The sequence below is a fragment of the Mus caroli genome, chromosome 18 (genome assembly GCF_900094665.2).
Source record: "Mus caroli chromosome 18, CAROLI_EIJ_v1.1, whole genome shotgun sequence".
In the NCBI taxonomy this organism is placed as follows: Eukaryota; Metazoa; Chordata; class Mammalia; order Rodentia; family Muridae; genus Mus; species Mus caroli.
In genome coordinates, this window is record NC_034587.1 from 9,137,056 (window position 1) to 9,156,642 (window position 19,587).

At 46.4% G+C, this 19,587-nt stretch overlaps 1 protein-coding gene across 1 annotated transcript in view; it reads left to right on the top strand.

Moving 5' to 3' along the window:
* Window positions 1-19,587, top strand: part of Lama3 (laminin subunit alpha 3) — a 129,562-nt gene that overhangs the window by 108,827 nt on the left and 1,148 nt on the right. The window contains 7 exon segments of the mRNA XM_029472159.1: window positions 4,760-4,926; window positions 9,037-9,220; window positions 11,718-11,858; window positions 15,211-15,370; window positions 15,473-15,603; window positions 18,084-18,177; window positions 19,455-19,574. Of these exon segments, the coding sequence (XP_029328019.1) occupies window positions 4,760-4,926; window positions 9,037-9,220; window positions 11,718-11,858; window positions 15,211-15,370; window positions 15,473-15,603; window positions 18,084-18,177; window positions 19,455-19,574 (997 nt within the window).

Below are 19,587 nucleotides of genomic sequence, written 5' to 3' on the forward strand. Positions count from 1 at the left end.
CTCAGGTCCCGCGCAATTGGATTGGAGCAGAAGCTGTGCTCCACTCACCAGAAGTCTTAAGATCCTGTGGTGGGTGTTGTGGGTAGCTGGCGAGTGTCCTCATTTCATTTCTGCTGCTGTGTTAAAATACCCTGGTAAAAAGCTGCTTATAGGAGAAAGGGATATATTTCAGCTTACAATTCTAGGTTATAGCCCCATCTTTGTCAGGAAGTTGAGGTGGGAACTTGAAACAGCTAATCATGTCACCTCCACACGCTCCACATGTCACGCTTGCTCGATTGCTTGCTTGTGATCAGCTAGATCTCTCCACTCCTATATATACCAGTCCTATAGGACTCTGATATACCAGTCCTATAGGACTCTGCCTAGGGAATGGTGCCACCCACAGTAGTCTGGATCTTCCTATATCAATTAACTTAAGACAGTTCCCCATGGTTGTGTCCACAGATGGACCTACTTTAGACAATCTCTCATTAAGACTTTTTCCATATGATTTTGGGGTTGTGTCAAATTGACATTTGAAAAATAAGCATCACAAAAGCCTTATCAAACAAATAGAAGCTCCAAAAGTACTCTTAATATCTAAATGTACAACATCTCATTCCCCAACCCCTACCAAAGTTGAGATGATTAGCCGTAAAACTATCTGCCTATCTGCTAACAGACCTTAACCTGGGTTCTGTAGCCAACAGCTTTTAGACACTTGTGTGTATTGGTGAAAGGTCTGGTGATTTTTCTCTAGACTACGTGAGCTATGCCCTTCTTAAGTCCCCATAAATATCCCCTCTGTTCCCAGGGGAACCTCTATTACAAGGTATCCACATTCACTCAAGCCAGGGTGGCTTACCCAGACTGCATATTTTAAACACACAAGGAGTTTTAAAGTCCCAATGCTCGATGACCAATTAGGTCAGAGGTATCTGAAAAGGACCTCTGACCTGTAATTTGCAGGAACCTCCAAGTGATTCTCATGTGCCTCCAAGACCAAGAAGAAGTGATGTTGCTAGCATGGAGGAGTGTGACCATTGCCATGAGTTAAACATAAGCTTTGGAGTTAAGGAGTCACTTGCTCTGAGCTTGTTCGACAGGGTGACCTTCCCATATCTGACATCACAATACAGGTAGAAGGTGGACAGTGGAGCTGTGAGTGAGCTGCTGGGCTGCAGGGAGAGCTCGGCATTGAGCGCTTGCCAACAATGTGTGACCCTGATTCAGTCTCCAGTAGCACTCGGCTTTGACCAAGTAGAGCATGCTGCTCCAGCTCACTCCAGTGCCAGTGCCAGTTAACCCTGACCATGTGCTCCTCACCCGGCTGTATTCCTCAGCTGCACAGCGGTTAGTAGCAGATAATACTGAATTCTGCACTGTTTAGAAGGAATTCACTCCATGAATGCTCGGAGTTGTTATCTTACTGTGAGTCAAAGGCTGCCTTTAGAATTGTCCCTTCAGAAACGAAGTCCTGCGTTCTGTGTGCTTTAAGGTGATAGCTACTCAGACTAAGTCATTCTGACAGCAGAGGGCCTGCTGTGCAGTGAATGGGCTCTACTAGTGTTCAGAAGATAGAAAATATTTAACTCGGACCACGATTTGATTTGAGAGAGAAGGGAGAGGCAGGAGATTCCTGGGGTATCCAGGCTCTGCATGGCAACGCTGTAGAGAGTTTTGTGGAGACAGGGGACAGATATTTGGAGAGAAAGAGAAGAAACAGAGGAATCTGTGGCATTTTGAAGGATGGGCGCCTGCAGGTCTTCTGAGTAGAGAGAATTGGTGGTATTTCCTAGGGGGCCTAGGCAGGTAGGTTGTAATGGGGGACATTGGTGGTTTGTTTTTTTTGTTTGGTTGGTTGGTTTTGGTTTTTTGAGATAGGGTTTCTCTGTGTAGCCCTGGCTGTCCTGGAACTCACTCTGCAGACCAGGCTGGCCTCGAATTCAGAAATCGGCCTGCCTCTGCCTCCCAAGTGCTGGGATTAAAGACGTGTGCCACCACGATAGGCTTTTTTGTTTGTTTGTTTATTTTGGGGGGGAACATTGTTATAAGGGACATTTGTGAATGCATTACCTACCTTTTCCCTCTTCTGTGCAAATGAGATAGACTATATTATTTCTTTCTTGACTAGTTTGTCAGTGGAGAGAATATGACAAAGCATATGTGACCTACTGGGTCCCTGGGTCAGACGGTCTGGGTCCCTGGGTCAGATGGTCTGGGTCCCTGGGTCAGATGGTCTGGGTCCCTGGGTCAGACGGTCTGGGTCTAGGTCAGCCTTTATACACCAACGAGGCATGATCATTGTCCCCCATGTATGGGTCTTTTTACTCCATGTAAATGAAAACAAATACTAGTAAACTCTTCTGATGCCACTGTGAGGGAACACATACAACACACCTAGGAAGGGGTAGATACAACGCAAGCATGTTCATATATGGTCATATATGTCCCTTCTTACTATATACACAGTAAAAGAACAACATGACAGGGCATGTTGTGCTGCAGGGCTAGTATAGCAGAAGTTTCTTACCATGGGAATCAGGGAGGCCCTCCAGGAGGAGGAGGCTTCCCAAGAGCTGTGCTGTGGAGCATGGGCTGTGTTTAGATAAGTTGCTGGCTATGCAGCAGCCCAAAGCTGGGACACAGGATGCGTGTGTGTCTTTGAGGCACAATGTACTGTGCACAAGTGTTCTCTGCTCTTTCCAAGGCGTCTGCCACTCTAGCAGTACTCTGCCAGCAGCAGGAAGTGAAAACTGGACAGGGCCAGATGTTAAGCTTCAGATTGGGGGCCGGGCAGGGCATGGTGTTGTTTCTTTACAAGAACTTTTTCTAAGAGTCCCTGGTCAGTAACTTATAGGTCTGGAGTCCACAGTAAGCGCATAGTAACCCGCATAGTATCAGTCCAATAACTGTGCTCTTCACGCCTCTGCTAGCTCGAAAACCTATAAACACTGTGAAGTTTCAGTAGAGAAAGGAGGCAAAGGGAGGACTTTGAGTCTTACTCTGTGACATAAAGTGACTTGAACATTTTCAAGAGTCAATATCAATCTGTTAAAAGAGCACTTTAAGCTGCTGGGGAGATTAAAGCTAGCAGCAACCTACATGATGACATATCATAAGAAAATTATAGACCCAGAGACTTCTAGAATACTTCTCTAATCTCTTTCCTTTCCTTTAGAGACCATATCTTGCTATATTGCTTAGACTGGCTGTGAACTTGCTGTCCTCCTGTCCTGTTGAGAAACATGACTTTCAGGCCTGTGCCAACAGGCCTGGCTTTGATATATCAAGAGTACATTCTGGGGACCATATCTATCTGTGATTGGGTTGGAGAAGAACTCCTGATAATGAAAGAAGGTTTGGGGAAGCTATTTATGATTGGCTCCTGAAAATCCTTTCCAAAATCGCTTAAAGCAGGACAATGATTCTACCTGTGTTAGTTCATTTGTCGACTTGACAACTTAGAATTACCGGAGAAGAAAGCCTCAATGAGGGATGGCTATCAGGTTCACTGGCGAGCACACCTGTGGTGATTGTCTTGATTGCCTTAACTGGTAAGGGAAGAACCAGCCTAAAAGTGAGGGCACCATCCGTTCCCTGGCTTGGGATCCTGGACTGCACTAGAGGCAGGCAAGCTATGTGAGCAGTAAACATCTTGGCAGGCATCTCTGTTCCTGACTGTGGGCATGGCGTGATTAGCTGCTTCAAGAGCCGCCTTGCTGGGACATGGAACTTGATGCCCCCACCCTCAGCCCACCCCCACTCCCCTGTTCTCTCTGCTCTGTCTTGCTTGGTTGGTTCTGAGAAACACTTGCTTGATGAACAGTGTCCTGCAGGGGAAGGATGGTTTCTGCCTGGGGTTCTCTCTGCTAGGACAGCATCTTTCTTTTATCAGCTGCTCTTCCCAAACAGCACCTCCTCAAGAGTCATTGCCAGGAGCAAGGGTCACATGTTCATTCCTTGGCCAATCCTCAGCCTTTACTTGGGCTAAAAAGATTCCCCATTGAGCTCAGAGCCCTGTGGCCCAGACCTGGACTCTGCTGCAAGAAAAAGGGGGAATCTGGAGACGCTCAGCTTCTTCCTCTAACTTCTCTGGGCCCATCTAGTGCTCAAAAGTTGAAAGCATTTTCCAAGACAGGACAAATTGTTATGATGTCATCAATGCTCATAGCAGTGAGGACAGGTCCGGTGACCCATCCCTTTGCTTTCAGTTGCCCTGGAAGGGGAGGTGGCAGGTTTGGGGCTCCATGTCCTACTCTGGCTGTCTGCTGAGAGCACTGTGGTTCTTCTGACAGTCGGTGATAGGATGGAGTACAGGGTCCCTGCAGGCTCCAGATGCAGCTGTTTCCCTAAAGATGCTAGACTTGTATAAGGCTTGAGTTTCATGTATTCCCCGAAAAAAGGAAGTAAGAGGAAAGGGATGTTGGGACTCTCCAAAGCCATGTCTTCCAACCTCATTCATAACTTCCTGAAGGAGAAGGCCCCCAAACCATAGCTACAAGGACACTGAGTTGGGGTGGGTGGGTCTGCAGGAGAGTAAAGAAGCGGAGAATAAGTTCTCACCTTCTCTTGTGTCTCCACACAGTAAGTGGCACACTAGGGCTCTCGAGGGTAGATGGACTGTCTCTTCCCATTGGGGCTATTTGCTAAGTCTTCCATTTCTCTGCTGGTTTCATATTTTAGACTCCAGAGTGAGCACTGAGCACTGGGCCAGGCAAACATCCTGTCTTCGCTGCCACAACTGGCTCCTCATTTCCTTTCCTCTCTTTCACAGCTGTTGCAAGATGCACCTCAGGCTGCAAGGAGCATAGAGGCTTGGCAAGATGGGAAGTCCTGCCTACCACCTCTGAACACCAAGGCCACTCACAGAGCCCTGCAGTTTGGGGACAGTCCTACCAGCCACTTGCTATTCAAGCTTCCCCAGGAGCTGCTGAAACCCAGGTATTTCTCCTTCTCTCTCTTTTTTTTTTTAAAATATCTCTTGTTCCATCTAACACCAACTGAGAACCAGCTTTCCAGTCTCTCCAAGGATGTCTAAGCCCGTGACATCATGCTCATGAAGGAGGTGTTGTCAGGTTTGTATGGGGGCTGTCATGTGCCCTCCCTCCCTCTACAGATGGAATAGACATGTGCCTGCTGCTGCTGACGCTGGTACTCAGGACCTAAACAATTAGCTCAGCTCCGGCTGAGAACTAAAGGTGTTCTAAAAATAAGGCTGTTATCCCACCCCCAAAGCTATTCATTATTTATGTGATAAATCACCTTTCTTCTCTTTAGTTCTGTACTGAATAGGAAATCATTCTCTTAGGTAGCCCTGGTGCCAGATTCCTAGAGGATGCTATTAGATTTTTTTCTTTTATGCTAACAAGTTGCATCCCTGTCAGGGGGGAGGGGCTGAGCAGAAATGCTAATGACTTTGGAAGAAAGAAGGAAAGCAAGGTTTGTCCTTCTCAGATGACTTGAAGGAGACATGAAGGGAAGGATGGTAACCATTCCTTCAGACTTTCATATATTAAACAGAGGCCAAGGGCCCAGGGGTCAGAAAGACCAGCTTGAACTCTGGCTCTTAGCCTTGCCTCTAACTACAAGCTGGCTGTCATCTGCCAGATCAGCTTCTCTGTGATATGGGTGCCAGGATGGGTCTGGATAGGCAAGAAGTTTAGTAATGGGAAGGCTTGCGAAAGGTGGTGGTAAGAGGAGCAGGAGTTGACTGGGAGAGATGAAACTGGGTTGGGCCACTTGTACAGATGGAGTGGGTCTCAGGCTGCAGCTATCTTGTCCTTCAGGGCCCTGAAGGAGAGATCACCTTAGAAGAGTAAGATTTGGGCATAAGAGTCTGTGTTGTAGTGTGTCTGCCACTCTCAACAGACCCAAGGATGTGACACCTGGGGACACCTCTATGCTCCTGTAGCAGGCCTTCTGGAGATGAGCACATCTTGGTCACCTTTGTACACAGTGTGTCATTTCTAAGTGTACAATTCATTTCTGGGTCTGCCCAACAATTTAGAGAATGGTTATCTCTCTCCCCTCCACTTTCTCATTGGTTAAAAGAGGGCAATATTGATTTCCTGACAGTGAAGACGGGTTCATAGTTTAAATGAGGTTGGCCCTTGGTAGCCCACTCAGTGAAGCACAGGATGATTCAGGTTTGACAGTCAGGAAGACCTAAAGGAAAAGCCTGAGCAAGAGGTTTGTATGTCTCCAGTGACCCCTGCCCCCATGGAAAGTCTAAGAATCTTTCATTTGCTGAAATTGGGCTTGTAGAAGCCAGAGCAGGAGGAGGGAATGACCTTCCATCAGTTCTTCTGATGACATCATCATTTCTGGGAAGGGAGGCCCATTGTCAGCCTTGAACCCTTGGCCATGCTGACCTTCATAGCAACTGCTCATCTTAAAGAAATGGCATCTGTAGATGCTGCCCTAACTGCCCTGTCCCCAGCCTTCCCTGACTTCTTCTCTCCCAGCTCCCCCTGGCCCAGCATCTTCTCCCTTCCTACATTCAGCATGTTAATTTATCTGCCTGCTTGTGAGTCAACCCTGATACTTTCTCATCCAGGTAACATTTCAATGTGGGGTGAAGTGGGGGCAGTCACTACAGACAGCATCAGTTACTTTTCTCATCACTGTGACAAAAACAATATAAGAAAGGAGGGTTCACTTGAGTCCCAGTTTGAGGGTACAGCCCACTGTGTCAGAGAAAGCAGCAGGAACATGAGGTTGCATCGCACCCACAGCCAGGAAGTAGGGTGAGGGTAGGGGTTATGCAGTCCGCTTTCTTCTTTTCATTTAGTCGGGGATCCTAGCCCATGGGTAGGGTTTTCTACATTTGGGATAGATCTTTCCTCCTCAACTAAACTTCTCTGGAAGATGCTCTGGCTGTTGTGATTCTACAGCAGAATGAGCACATCTTTTTCATCTTGAAGAATGTGATTCTACAGGGTCTGTGTGATTGTAAAGCCTGTCAAAGTTAACTGTATGTTAACTGCATATTCACATTAGTGTGTGTGACTGAATGAAAGCTCTCCAGTGCCAACTGTTTAGCAGCCATGTCCGTGAGAAGTTGCCAGCTCTGCTGTGTGCTGTTACCTTCACCTTGATTTACTTGGATCTGTGCTCTAGCTATGTTTGTACAGACCCCCCAAGGCTGGCACCACCGCGTTCGCCTGCAATGAGTATTTAAATGTACCCTTGAGCCTCTCTGTTTTCATCCTGCAGTGAGGGGTCAGAGCTCTGCTGCGATGTTCTTGGATGTGAATCTGCTGCTTCCTTTTTGAAATGTTAGTCTTTTCTGCAAAATGATTGCCTTAAGAAACAGTTGTGGAAAGCAAATGCCAAGTCTGATCACTGAGCCCACGTATGCAAAGTGCTGTGTGCTCTGGAGTGAGTCCCAATACTCCTTTAAGTTGACACAGGCGACAGACACGTCAGGAGAAACACGGAGCTGCGGGCCATCTGGGTGATTTCATTTAACAAATATGGGTTCTTTTTCATCTTGAAGAATGTTGCCCTCCAGGAAACCTGTTCTTTTGATGAACAAATACGCATCTTAGCCTCACAATGTTGGAAAGCAAAGAATTAACAGTATAATGTTGCTATCCACATCCCGAGTCTACCTCTGAATTATTCATTTCCTCCTTAACTCAATTTAGTCACTATTTGTTGGATGTGTACTGTGTATAGGCCCTGCTCATATAGTTACTAGCAAGATAAACCTGGTCTCTGTCCTCTAGTGGGTACTTAGACATGAACCCCAGGGAATGGGTATAAACATCTGTGCTGCCTTTTCAAGTTGTACCGCCATGAACTTGTTGGTGGCCTCACACACCATAGACTATTTCAAGAAACAAAACTCCCTGCCTGTATCCCCAGTGATCAGCACAGTGCCTTCTGCACACTGAACACTCAGTAACTATTTGTTGGACGGTTAACCAGTTTTGATAGATGGTTTGATGGATGGATTCATAGGATCTTCATATACAGTTAAGCTTGCTTGGCTCAACTTGGAAATGATTTGAAACCATCATATAAATAAATGCTAGCTCTCAATTTTTGGCTCCATAATAATATTTTATAATTCCTCTCCCAGGTTAGTTGAGGTCTGGGAGTCAGAGCAATGGGGAGAGCAGGAGAAGGTGAATCTGTACTCCTGTGCTTTGTGTTAAATATGTCCCATAGAGAGGAAATGCTCATCTGACGTCCAATCACGTTCTCACTAGTCAAGCTGTCCCCCACCCCGGTCCTCCTCCGACTTCCCTCCCTGTGCAGCTGTGCAAATAGAAGGCATGTTTGTTGGGTTTAAATAGTTTGTATTAGTAAGAGAGCTAATCTGGTCACAAAAAGAAATGCTGTGTGGTTCCATTTGCATGAGGTACCAAGAGCATCTGCTGAGGAAGAAGTAGAAGGGTGGTCTAGACACTAAGCAAAGGGAGGACAGAGAGCTACTGGGAAAGGTGGAGTCTGTGCTTCACAGGAGGAGGAGCACCACAGATGGTTTGTGTAACATTATAAATTAACTCAACGCTAATGAACTGGACACCCAGAAGTGGTAGACATGGTAAATTTAGATGAATTGTAGCATAATTTTAATGTTGATTTAAAAGCCCAAGTATGTTTCTTCTTCCCACATGCTAGGACTTCTACTACTCGCTAAGCTTGCCATAGACAATCTGTGCAATTCCCTAATATAGTAAAGAAACTGTACAGCAATACTGTTAACATCTAATATGTTCTGCCTTCTGAAAGTCCCATGTCTCTGGGAGGTAGGCTTACTGCCACTCTTCTTCCGAGATGCAGGGAACTGAAAGTATATATTTCCCTTCATTGGCCATTTCTTTCCTTTTTATTTATTTTTTTGGTTGGGTTGGGTTGGTTTTGTTTTGTTTTGTTTTGTTTTGTTTTTGAGAAAAGATATAACTCTTGTATACCTAAAAACCTCTAGGCAGCCCCAGTTGGTGTCAGACTTGTAATCGCCCTGCCTCTGGAGTTCCTGAGAACTGGGGTTATAGGCCAGCATGCCCAAGTCACGTTTCCTGTGTCTTTCTTTACCCACAGGTTACAGTTTTCTTTGGACATACAGACAACTTCCTCCAGAGGGCTAGTGTTTCACACAGGCACCAGGGACTCCTTTGTGGCTCTCTATCTCTCAGAAGGCCATGTCATCTTTGCCTTGGGGGCAGGAGGGAAGAAAGTGAGACTCAGAAGCAAAGAGAGATACCACGACGGGAAGTGGCACACGGTGAGCGCTGCGTTCGTTAACAATGGTCTGAGCATGTTGAAATAATCCAAAATCCAAAATGATTCAGGCATTCTGAGCAAAGACATAGAACCTCAAATAGAATATTTCATGCCCATCCTCTTGTAACAGATTACAGTCAAAATACTAAGTATATTATGTAGGATTCCTGTCTATATGTATATTAAACATGAATGAAGTTTCTGTTTAGACTTGAGTCCTATCCAGAGATACCTCATTTTACCTCTTCTTCCTCTTCCTTTTCCTCTTCCTCCTCTCATAGCACAAGCAGAAAGCCTTCTCTCCCTGCATCCTAGCATCCCAGCTCTTGCCTGAAGCCACCTCAGTTAAAAGTGTGCATCACAAAGTTAAAGGGAAGTCATGTCTTTCTAATGATGGCACTGTTAATTAGAAAACGTAGGTGTATTAGTCAGGGTTCTCTAGAGTCACAGAACTTATGGGTAGTATCTATATAGTAAGGAAACTTGTTGATAACTTACAGTCTGTAGGTCAACTCCCCAACAATGCTCAGCAGCAGCTGTCAGTGGAAGTCCAAGGATCTAGCAGTTGCTCAGTCCCACAATGCAAGCAGGCGAAGAAGAGAGAGTAAATCTTCCTTCTTCCAATGTCCTTATGTAGGTCTCCAGCAGAAGGTGAGGCCCAGATTAAAGGTGTGTGCCACCACACCTGGATCTGGGACTTGCTTTGTCCCAGATGACCTTGAACTCAGAGATCTCCCTGTCTTAATCTTCTGGGATTCATAGCCACTATGTCTCAAGATCTCCATGCCAAGATCCAGGTCAGAAACTTGTATCTCCAGCCTCGAGATTAGGATCACAGGTGCACCTTCCAATTCTGGATTGTAGTTCATTCCAGATATAGTCAAGTTGATAACCAGGAATAGCCACTACACTAGGTAACCTAATAAGTTCCACTCATGGCTATTCAATGACTATTGAATAGGCTGCTCTCTTAGAGCACACAGGCACACGACCATCCCGAGTCAATTGTCTTTTGGGAAAGTGGTTGATGTTAGACCACAGAAAAGTCAGAGTAGGGGTACCACTGAAGAGACAGTGGTTAGGAAAAGGCTCCTGGGGGTGGGGCAACCGCCATGTGAAGCCATGGGACTGGAGCTGGGCTTTGCTCACTGAGAAGATCACAAAGTTATAAGCGACAAGTTTGGGGAAGGGGTGGGGCAGGGATCTTTTAACTTAAGCTTCGCAGGCCAAACTAAGGATTTAGGTTATTGCTAGCTGTATGTATATATGTATGTATGTATGCATGTATGTATGTATGCATGCATGTATGTATGTATGTATTATCTAACATGGCTAAACATTGAATCTAGGGCCTTGTAGATAGTAGGTAAGCACTCTATTGTTGAAGTATATGGTCTCAGTTACTTATGTTGACCCTGACTCTGCATTGCTCCTACCACAGCCTCAAGACAACTATAAAAGATCACCGGGCTGTGCCTTCAGGCCTGGCTTTTTTGGTTTTTTTGTTTTTGTTTTTTAATTTGTGAGATAAGATCTCACTGTATAGTGCAGGCTGTCCTTGAACTCACTATGCAACCCAGACAGACCTAGAACTTTTGACCTTCCTGTATCAGCTCCAGTAGCTTGGGTTAACAGGCATGTGCCACTACGCCCAGCTAGGACTTTGGATTCTATTACAAGTGTCTGTGAAGCTTTTGAAGTGTCGTAACACTGGTAAAGCACAGACACAGAAACAGAGCAATAACTTTTACAAAGTTATTGTAACTTTTACAAAGTCTCTTTGGCTGAAAAAATTAGGCTGGGGCCCAAACAGACACTGTTGCCCTTACCTAGAAAAGCCATAGTGGTAGTGGGGAGCAGTGGGGTTAGGGTGCATCCTGAAGGAAGAGCAAGAGGGACAGCTGCTGGGTTGCACAGGAAGTGAGAATGAAGGAAGAAGCCAGTTGGGCTAATGGCAGGGCCAACAGAGAGACGGAAAGGGAGAGAGGGAAAGGGTGTTAGTGAGTGAGTGAACGAGTGAGCTGTCATAGACTTCTATGATGTCACTGGAACTGGGAGTCTTTAGCTAAAGCCACCACCGTGAGAGCAGACATGAATTCAAACTTGTAGCAGAGAGTGCTTGCCGTTCATGTTGCAAGAGACACATCAGTTTCTGCCTGCTCCAGGAGCCATGCCCGGGCTCAGTTCTGCGCAGACCATTCACCTTTAGTCACAATCCATGCCCTTGGTTGTTCAGCCTTTGTTTACATTTCTAGATCCGTTGTATCTGTTGAGTGTTTCATTTTCAAGCTAGTTCCATAACTCTGCTTTCATCTCAGCTGTCTAGTACCTGACATCTTACCAAAAAATGTTCATGCTGATAAACAAGAGCCCTTTCTCTGCCTGTGAAGCTACTGAAGGATGGAAACCCCCTCCCTTTTGAAGTTTCCTACGACTACTAGTAAAATCTGGCACCAGTTGACAGAGGTACACCGTTGATTCTTCTCTTTGTTCTAAAGGTGGTGTTTGAACTGAGTGGAAGAAAGGCGCGCCTGGTGGTGGATGGACTAAGGGCCCAGGAAGGCAGTTTGCCTGGAAACTCTACCATCAGCCCCAGAGAACAGGTTTACCTGGGGTTGTCACCATCAAGAAAGTCAAAGGTAAAGCTAGAAAACTAGTGATTCTCAGCATAACTCTAACTGTTACCATCACAAGAGCCATTCAAGACTTGTAAATCCTTTAAGTGATTGTTTTATATATCTAATGTTCACAAGCCCACAGAGAAAGCAGCTCCACTGCATTCCCAAGCCTATGTATGAGGTCTAGGCTGAGACACAGGTATTGAAGAAGTGACTGTGGGCTTCTCTGTGGCCTTAGAAACATGACTCTCTTAGCTTCCCTTCCAGGGAAGAGGTGTGGGTATTTTGTCTGCATGTATGTCTATGCATCGCATGTGTGCCTGGTCCCTGTGGAGCCCAAAAGAGAGCATCAGATTCCCCAGGGACTAGACTTATAGATGGCTATGAACTGCCATGTAGATGCTGGGGGTTAAATCTAGACTTCTGGAAGAACAGCCAGTGCTCTTAACCACGGAGTCATGTCTCCAGCCTGTGGCAGAGGCTAAGGTGATGAGTCCCAAGCTGTGGCAGTCTCTGCCACATTTGCAGAATGGTTGCAGAAGCGTCTACTTCCAACCTTGCTGCCTGTCAGCTTGCTGTGAATCAAAATGTACTCATAGGATCATTTTTCTTTTATAAATGGAAACCCAGTGTCCTTTTATCATAAATAGTAAGCACAAAAGCCAGCACATGGAAGTGAAGCGGCATCTTCAGTGTCTAGCCAGATAGCTTGACCTGGGTTTGCAAAGAAATCAAGAGGGCATAAGGCATATTCACATTGGCACAAAGCCAATGCGTTCCCTTTTCTAGTCAGAAGGCTTCAGAGTCATGAAGAAGCAGAAGGTATGTGTGCAGGAGAGAGGATTCTTGGTGAGTGAGGGCCTAGGATGAATCTTTAGCCTCATGGGAAACACAAAGGCGGATCTTTATGCCTACATATGCATCTTACTGTTCTTCAGGGACTGAAATGATAATATAAGCTTAAGACCCAAACTTGGTATATGACTAAGGGACAGTTGAGAGTCCTCGGACACAAAGATGAGTTACAATTTACTGTCCTTGTCAAGTTCAAAAGTCCTCTGTGCTGGCTCTCTTCCTCTGTCTCTCCTCCCACCCTACCAAGGTGCTGACCTCATCTGGTATGCCTACACCTGTAGCCTTTCCTACACCATTGAAGGTCAGTGATGCTATGAGCAGCTCAAGTCTAGGATGCATCTTTCACCCAATATAGTTTCTGCCCCTTCCTTAGGACCTGGTGTGATGTTTGCTTGTACTGAGTTAGGGAGGGCACAGACTAAACTCCAGGCCTGAAAAAAGATGTAATTAAAGCAGGCCTTGCACCAGCTTAGACTTTAGTTTCAGGGTGACCCAGTCAAAGCTGGGGTAGCTCCATGGGGTACTATGTGGCCCACTCTTTGTACCAAAGCCACAATGAGGAACAAAGTAACATTATTTTCTACTACATTTATATGTAGTAACTTTGCTGTGTCTCATGAATGATTCGTACCATTTATGAATGATATGCAATATGGTGTATATGCATATGCTAAGGGGAAATCCTTACTGTTAACAGTGACTTTTCTTTAACCTCTAAACCTATTTTCCTCTCAGAGAAAAATCACAGAGCAGAGAGACTACTCAAGGATATGATTAGGTTTTTGACCTGACTCAGCAGTTAAGAGCTCTGGATGTTCTTCCAGAGGTCCTGAGTTCAATTCCCAGCAACCACATGGTGGCTCACAACCACCTATGATATGATCTGATGTCCTCTTCTAGCATGCAGATGTACATTCAGATAGAGCATCCATAACAGAAAATAAATAAATAAATAAATCTTTTAAAAAAACAAAAAACAAAAACTAACCAAACAAACAAACAAAAACCAAACCCCAAACCATGTTAATCACAAGGCACAGATAGTAGCCCCTATTTGCAATATTGTATCTGAAGAGCTTTCAGTCTGCATGCAAAGTAGTGGGTTTTATGACATGGTCTCTTGCCCCAGATGCTTTGGGCCTATGACAAGATGGGACATCACAGCAGGCAATGTCTAATGGGGCAAAGCCACACACCTTCAGGTGGCTAGGAAGCATAAATGTGAGGAAGGACCAGGATCCCTGTTCCCCTGGGATGAGCCTGCCACCAGTGAGCTCATTGCCTCCAAAGGGTGTTCAACTTTCTAGAAATGCCACAGACAGGCAAGTATGGCCTTTGGGACAGCTGAGATTCCAACTGTAGGAAGATAAAATCCAGTACCGGTTCTAAACAGCACAAGTGCAGCCAGCCCTGGGCATAAAGTGTGATAAATGTATTTATCATGGGAAAATATACAGGAAACTGCATTAAGTACTGTCTCATTGCTGTGACAAAATGCCTGCCAATAGTAACTTAGGGGAGGGAGGGTTTGTTTGGGCTCCCATTTCTGAGATACAGTCCATCAAAGCGCAGCTGGGTTTCTGTTCTGAAGACCTCAGCCCATGGGATGATGCCACCTACATTTAAGGTGGATTTTCCATCTCCATTAACTTCATCTAGAAACCTCCTCACAGACAGTGGCTTACCTATCAGATTGTTCCAGATCCTGTCAAGGTGACAATGTTAACCATCATAAAAACTAACTTCTGAAGAGGCCCATCTGCCATTGCCACCACCTAACAATGCCACTGGCACCACGAGTGGGGATAGAATGAGCACATCTGCTAGAGATAGTATGTGAGCAACTACTAAATACCACAAGTTATTGTGAACCCTCAGAAACCCTGGTCCAAAGTGGGAACTCTTATTCAAAGCCCACCTCAGGCATGCAGGGGGTACCCCACAAGGTACTAACAGGGTGCACAGAATCTTCTTTGGACTTCATAGCACTCATGGTTTGTTGGCAGCGCACCAAGCCTGGCTATACAGGAAGGTATCTTGCACTTTATTATTTGGGGAACATTTTGGCCCTGTTTTTAGTCAGCTGCCCGGCAATAAACTATCATGCTAGCTCACAAAGCCCTAAGAAAAGGTTTGCACCTACAAAGAATGGTGAGGTGTGTAAACTGTGAGGTGGAATTTTCCCCGTGCTGCAGCTCAGGCTCCATGAAGCAGAGTCAGGTTGAGCCTCCTGGTTCCTATTTGAGCACAGCTAGCCATTTCCAACCACCCCATGCCCAGCATTTGAATAAGTAGCACCTTTAAACTTTGACTTCCCACCAAGCCTCTGGTTTTCAGGTTTCCTCGGATACCTGACAAGAAGCCAAAGGGAACAGTCAGGACCCCCTGACTCTCTGAAGCAGGAAGAAGGACTCTTCGAGAATCTCCTTCCTCTGCTAAGCTACACGCCATCCACCTCAGCTTCTCTGGGAATTATATGCCATGAACTCTGAACTCTTTATCCTCTGCTTCCTTACAGAGCCTCCCCCAGCACAGTTTTGTGGGGTGTCTGAGGAACTTCCAGTTGGACTCAAAACCCCTGGATTCCCCCTCTGCGAGGTCTGGGGTATCTCCCTGCTTGGGTGGCTCTTTGGAGAAAGGCATTTATTTCTCCCAAGGAGGAGGTCACGTGGTCCTAGGTAAGGAGCAGTTGGTAGAGCTCATATCTGTGAGTCTGAAGAACTCTGTCCTCTATTCTTAATTACGGTGTTTTAACTGTGTCTCTTTCTTTCTTTTGGAAGCCAATTCCGTGTCCTTGGGGCCAGCACTTACGCTCACTCTCAGCATTCGCCCACGAAGTCTTACTGGGGTCTTGATCCACATCGCAAGTCAATCTGGAGAGCACTTAAGTGTCTACATGGAGGCAGGGAAGGTATGCAGCCAGATGCTTACACAGGAGGGAGACGGAGGCAGGGAAGGTATGCAGAGAGATGCTTACACAGGAGGGAGACGGAGGCAGGGAAGGTATGCAGAGAGATGCTTATACAGGAGGGAGACGGAGGCGGGGAAGGTATGCAGAGAGATGCTTACATGGGAGCGAGATGGAGGCAGGGAAGGTATGCAGAGAGATGCTTACACAGGAGGGAGACGGAAGCAGGGAAGGTATGCAGAGAGATGCTTACATGGGAGGGAGACGGAGGCAGGGAAGGTATGCAGAGAGATGCTTACACAGGAGGGAGATGGAGGCAGGGAAGGTATGCAGAGAGATGCTTACATGGGAGTGGAGACGGAGCCCACAACAGAGACTCAGCCAGGCTGAAGACAGGTACAGGCAGAGTGCAATGTTATACCTATGACACCTGGTTTAGAGATTAACTCCCCCCCCCTTTTTTTTTGGTTAGTAAGTCATTATCATCATATTCTCTGTTTCATCTTTAAAACCAGGAAACCTCAAACATTCTGAATTCTGATGACACCACTTAGCTAAAGGGAACTGGGGCTGCTGCTCAAGCTCCTTTGGGCCAAGTTTCAGTGTCTACAGAACACAGATAATAATTTCACCATCTGGGTCCTGAGCAGGCCGGACCTCGCTTAGCTTCTGAGGTCAGACAAGATTGGATACACTCAGGGTAGCATGGCTGCAGACAATCGTTGCTAATTCTCCATCCTCAGGCTTCTGTCAAAGTAGAGGAAATGCCACACAGCCTGCCCATGCTTACACCCTCCTGTCACCCTCAAGTCACATCCATGCCTAGGTCCTGAGTCATGGAGTCCACTCTGTACCCTTTGTCCTCTCTGCAGACCTTGTGCTCTGGCCTTCGTCTAAGCTGCTGGCTGGCTCCCACACCGTCTCTCCATCTTTGCATGGACTTTCCCCCCACTGTTGCGCTTGCACCCTATGTCTCCATCACTCACAGGCCTGAGTCAATAACCTATTTTCAACAATCACATTATATTTCTTTAAAATGGAACTCTTCTAGGAATCTTCTCTACAGCTAAGGCCTGAGTCAAAGATGATTGCTGTGCCGTTTCCTTTCATTTTGCTCTCTATAACTTATTAAAACTGGGGACTGAGTCCCAGGTGACAATAAAACAGCTCAAACAGCTACAATACCTTCTTTCCAGGGATCAAATCCAGATCCTCTGACACTCTGGGCAAGAGTCTATTTCAGGGCTAAATCCCTGGTTCCCAACCTCCATGTCATTTTTGGGAAGTTTTTATCATCATCATTTAATTATATACAAAAATGTGTTCTCCTCTGACATTTCTGAATGTGAGGGTAATAACTTTAGATCATATTTACCTGTGAGTCTCTCTTGGCCCCTCCTACTCCTCTCTTCTGCTTTCTTGTCTTTTTGGTTTGGGAGACCCAGTGTATTCATCTTGTTTTGCTGACAGGCATAAGTGAGAGTCATTTCCAGGAGCACAAGCAACTTGCCAGTGCCTGCATCTCTGGAAAAAAAAAAAAAAAACACTCCCCCTCCCCCCCAGCAGCCGACAAGTGCCCATAGATCCTCACGCTAAGCTGTAGATGTTAAGTCAGTGTGAGTCTCCAGTCACGCAAAGGAAGAAGCAACTACCAGTGTGTGTGGAGGGCACACGGTGGAGGGCACGTGATGGCTGGCTGTTCAGAGAAGGATATTTGGAAGGGTCTTCAGTGACACCTTCCAGAAAGAAAGTGATGTCAAGAAAACAAAATCAAGATTTGGTGACCTTCCTAAATGCAGGGACATTGGTCAGCCCAAAATCTGCTTGAGAGTGGCCTGCCCTATGTCGTAACAGGCAAATCAGATGTAAATGATATATAAACATACTTATTATAGCGTCTCATTATAGTCACTTCGACTCAGCCTTTAGAAGATCTTGAAAGCATCCCCAACATGGAAAGTGGGAAGATGGGATTCTGCCAACAATGTATCATGTGCCCAGCACCTGACACATGTCCTGTCAGATACAACCTATAGCTTAGTGTCCTAGAGCCCTCTGGTCTGCAGTGCGCTAGGGGGTTGTTATAACTGGGTTGTCCTTGCAGCAAGTATGAAACCTCCAGTAGCAGTTTTAGCCTCCACACTTCAGGTCTGTTGGTCAACAGTCTCTGCTGCATCCTGGTCGCTGAGGAGAGTGGTGGGTGTTTGTCAGGAACCTCTGAGGGCTGAGAGAGGTGGGGGAAAGCCCATTGCTCTTGTCAGGAATCCTAGGCAGGGCCTGGGCTTAATTGTTCAGTTGGTTTGCCTGGAAGAAGTGTGAAAAAGAATTCTTTGGAAGCTTTGGACATTGTGTGGTCACCTGATACAGGAGATGGAGGGCCAATATCTAGCATGCTTCCAGGCTGCCTGTGTACAGGGAAGATGGCAGGGAGGGCTGGCTCCATGTGCCCTTCTGAAGGAAATAGCCAAATGTGTATGTTTCAGGTCACAACCTCTATGAACAGTGAGGCAGGTGGGACCGTGACATCAATTACACCGAAGCGATCTCTGTGTGATGGACAATGGCACTCGGTGGCAGGTATGGCACTGGTAACCTTTGTACACACACGGAAACCCTTTAACCTGTGTTTGAACTTCTCAAAGGCAGCCCCAGTCTGTCCACTGGGAGGGTTGGGCTGGGCCAGGTACTATAACCAGACCCCTGGTTTTCTTACGGGATTCAACCCATTCAACCCATGGAGGATTTTCCTCAGCCTGGCCCCACCCAGGAAACTGAGAAGATGCTTTGGTCTTTAAGAAAGTGATAGCATTGCCATTTGCATTTTGAGCTATATGATTCTGAACTCCTCGGGACAATGGCAACAAGAAGAAGCCAAATTTCTAGGGATAGACAGACGACTCAGTGAGTAAGAGCATCTCTTGCTCTTCTAGGGCTTGGTGTGATTCCCAAAGCCCACACTGAGTGGGTCACAACTACCTGTGCCTCTAAATCCAGGGGATTTGTGCCCTCGTCTAGCTTCTCAGGCACTGCACTCACAAATGTATTCACACAGTCAGACAGTCAAACAGACTGACAGATACACACACATGCACGCACACATGCACACACGCACGCACGCACACACGCATGCATGCACACAAGCAAGCTGTCCTGGAATTCACTCTGTAGACCAGGCTGGCCTCTAACTCAGAAATTCGTCTGCCTCTGCCTCCCAAATGCTGGGATTAAAGGTGTGCACCACCATACCCGGCTGGGTTTCATCTCTTATATGAATGGGATAACAATATGGCCTTTGTGGATTAACTGTGTGTGTTCATGTTCATGTGTGTGCACGTGTGTGTGTGTGTGTGTGTGTGTTTGCGCGTGTGCGCATGCGTGCGCACCTGTGGAAGCCAGAGGTTAAACCTGGCTTTCAGTCCTCAGGTGCTAACTACCTTATTTTTTGAGACAGGGTCTTACTGGCCTGGGTTTCACTCATAGTCTGGGCTGGCTGGTGAGCACGACAACGAGACACAGGACTCTGCCATCTCTGCCTCCCAGGCACTGAGATTGCAACAGTCCACCTCCACACTTGGCATTGTTTGGTTTTCAGGCGGTCTGAGAGCTTGAACCCAGATCCTCACACTTGTACCGCAGGCACTAAACCAACTCAGCTGCCTCCTCAACACTATGGATTCATCGTAGGGATCCAATTTAGTAATGGCTGCTGCTGAATAGGGTGTTGCATTTCTACCCAGGGCAGAGCAAGTGCCTTCAAACAGTGCCCCTGAGGGTCTAGTGGGAATGAGTTCAAACAAAGACAATGGTGACATGGGGGTGCACATGTCAGAACTAACCAGCTTCCTTTCATCCAGTCTCCATTAAACAGCACACGCTGCATCTGGAACTGGATACAGACAATAGCTACACAGCTGGGCAGCTTTCCTTCCCACCGAACAGCACCCGAGGGTCACTACACATTGGAGGCGTCCCAGGTAAATAACTCTA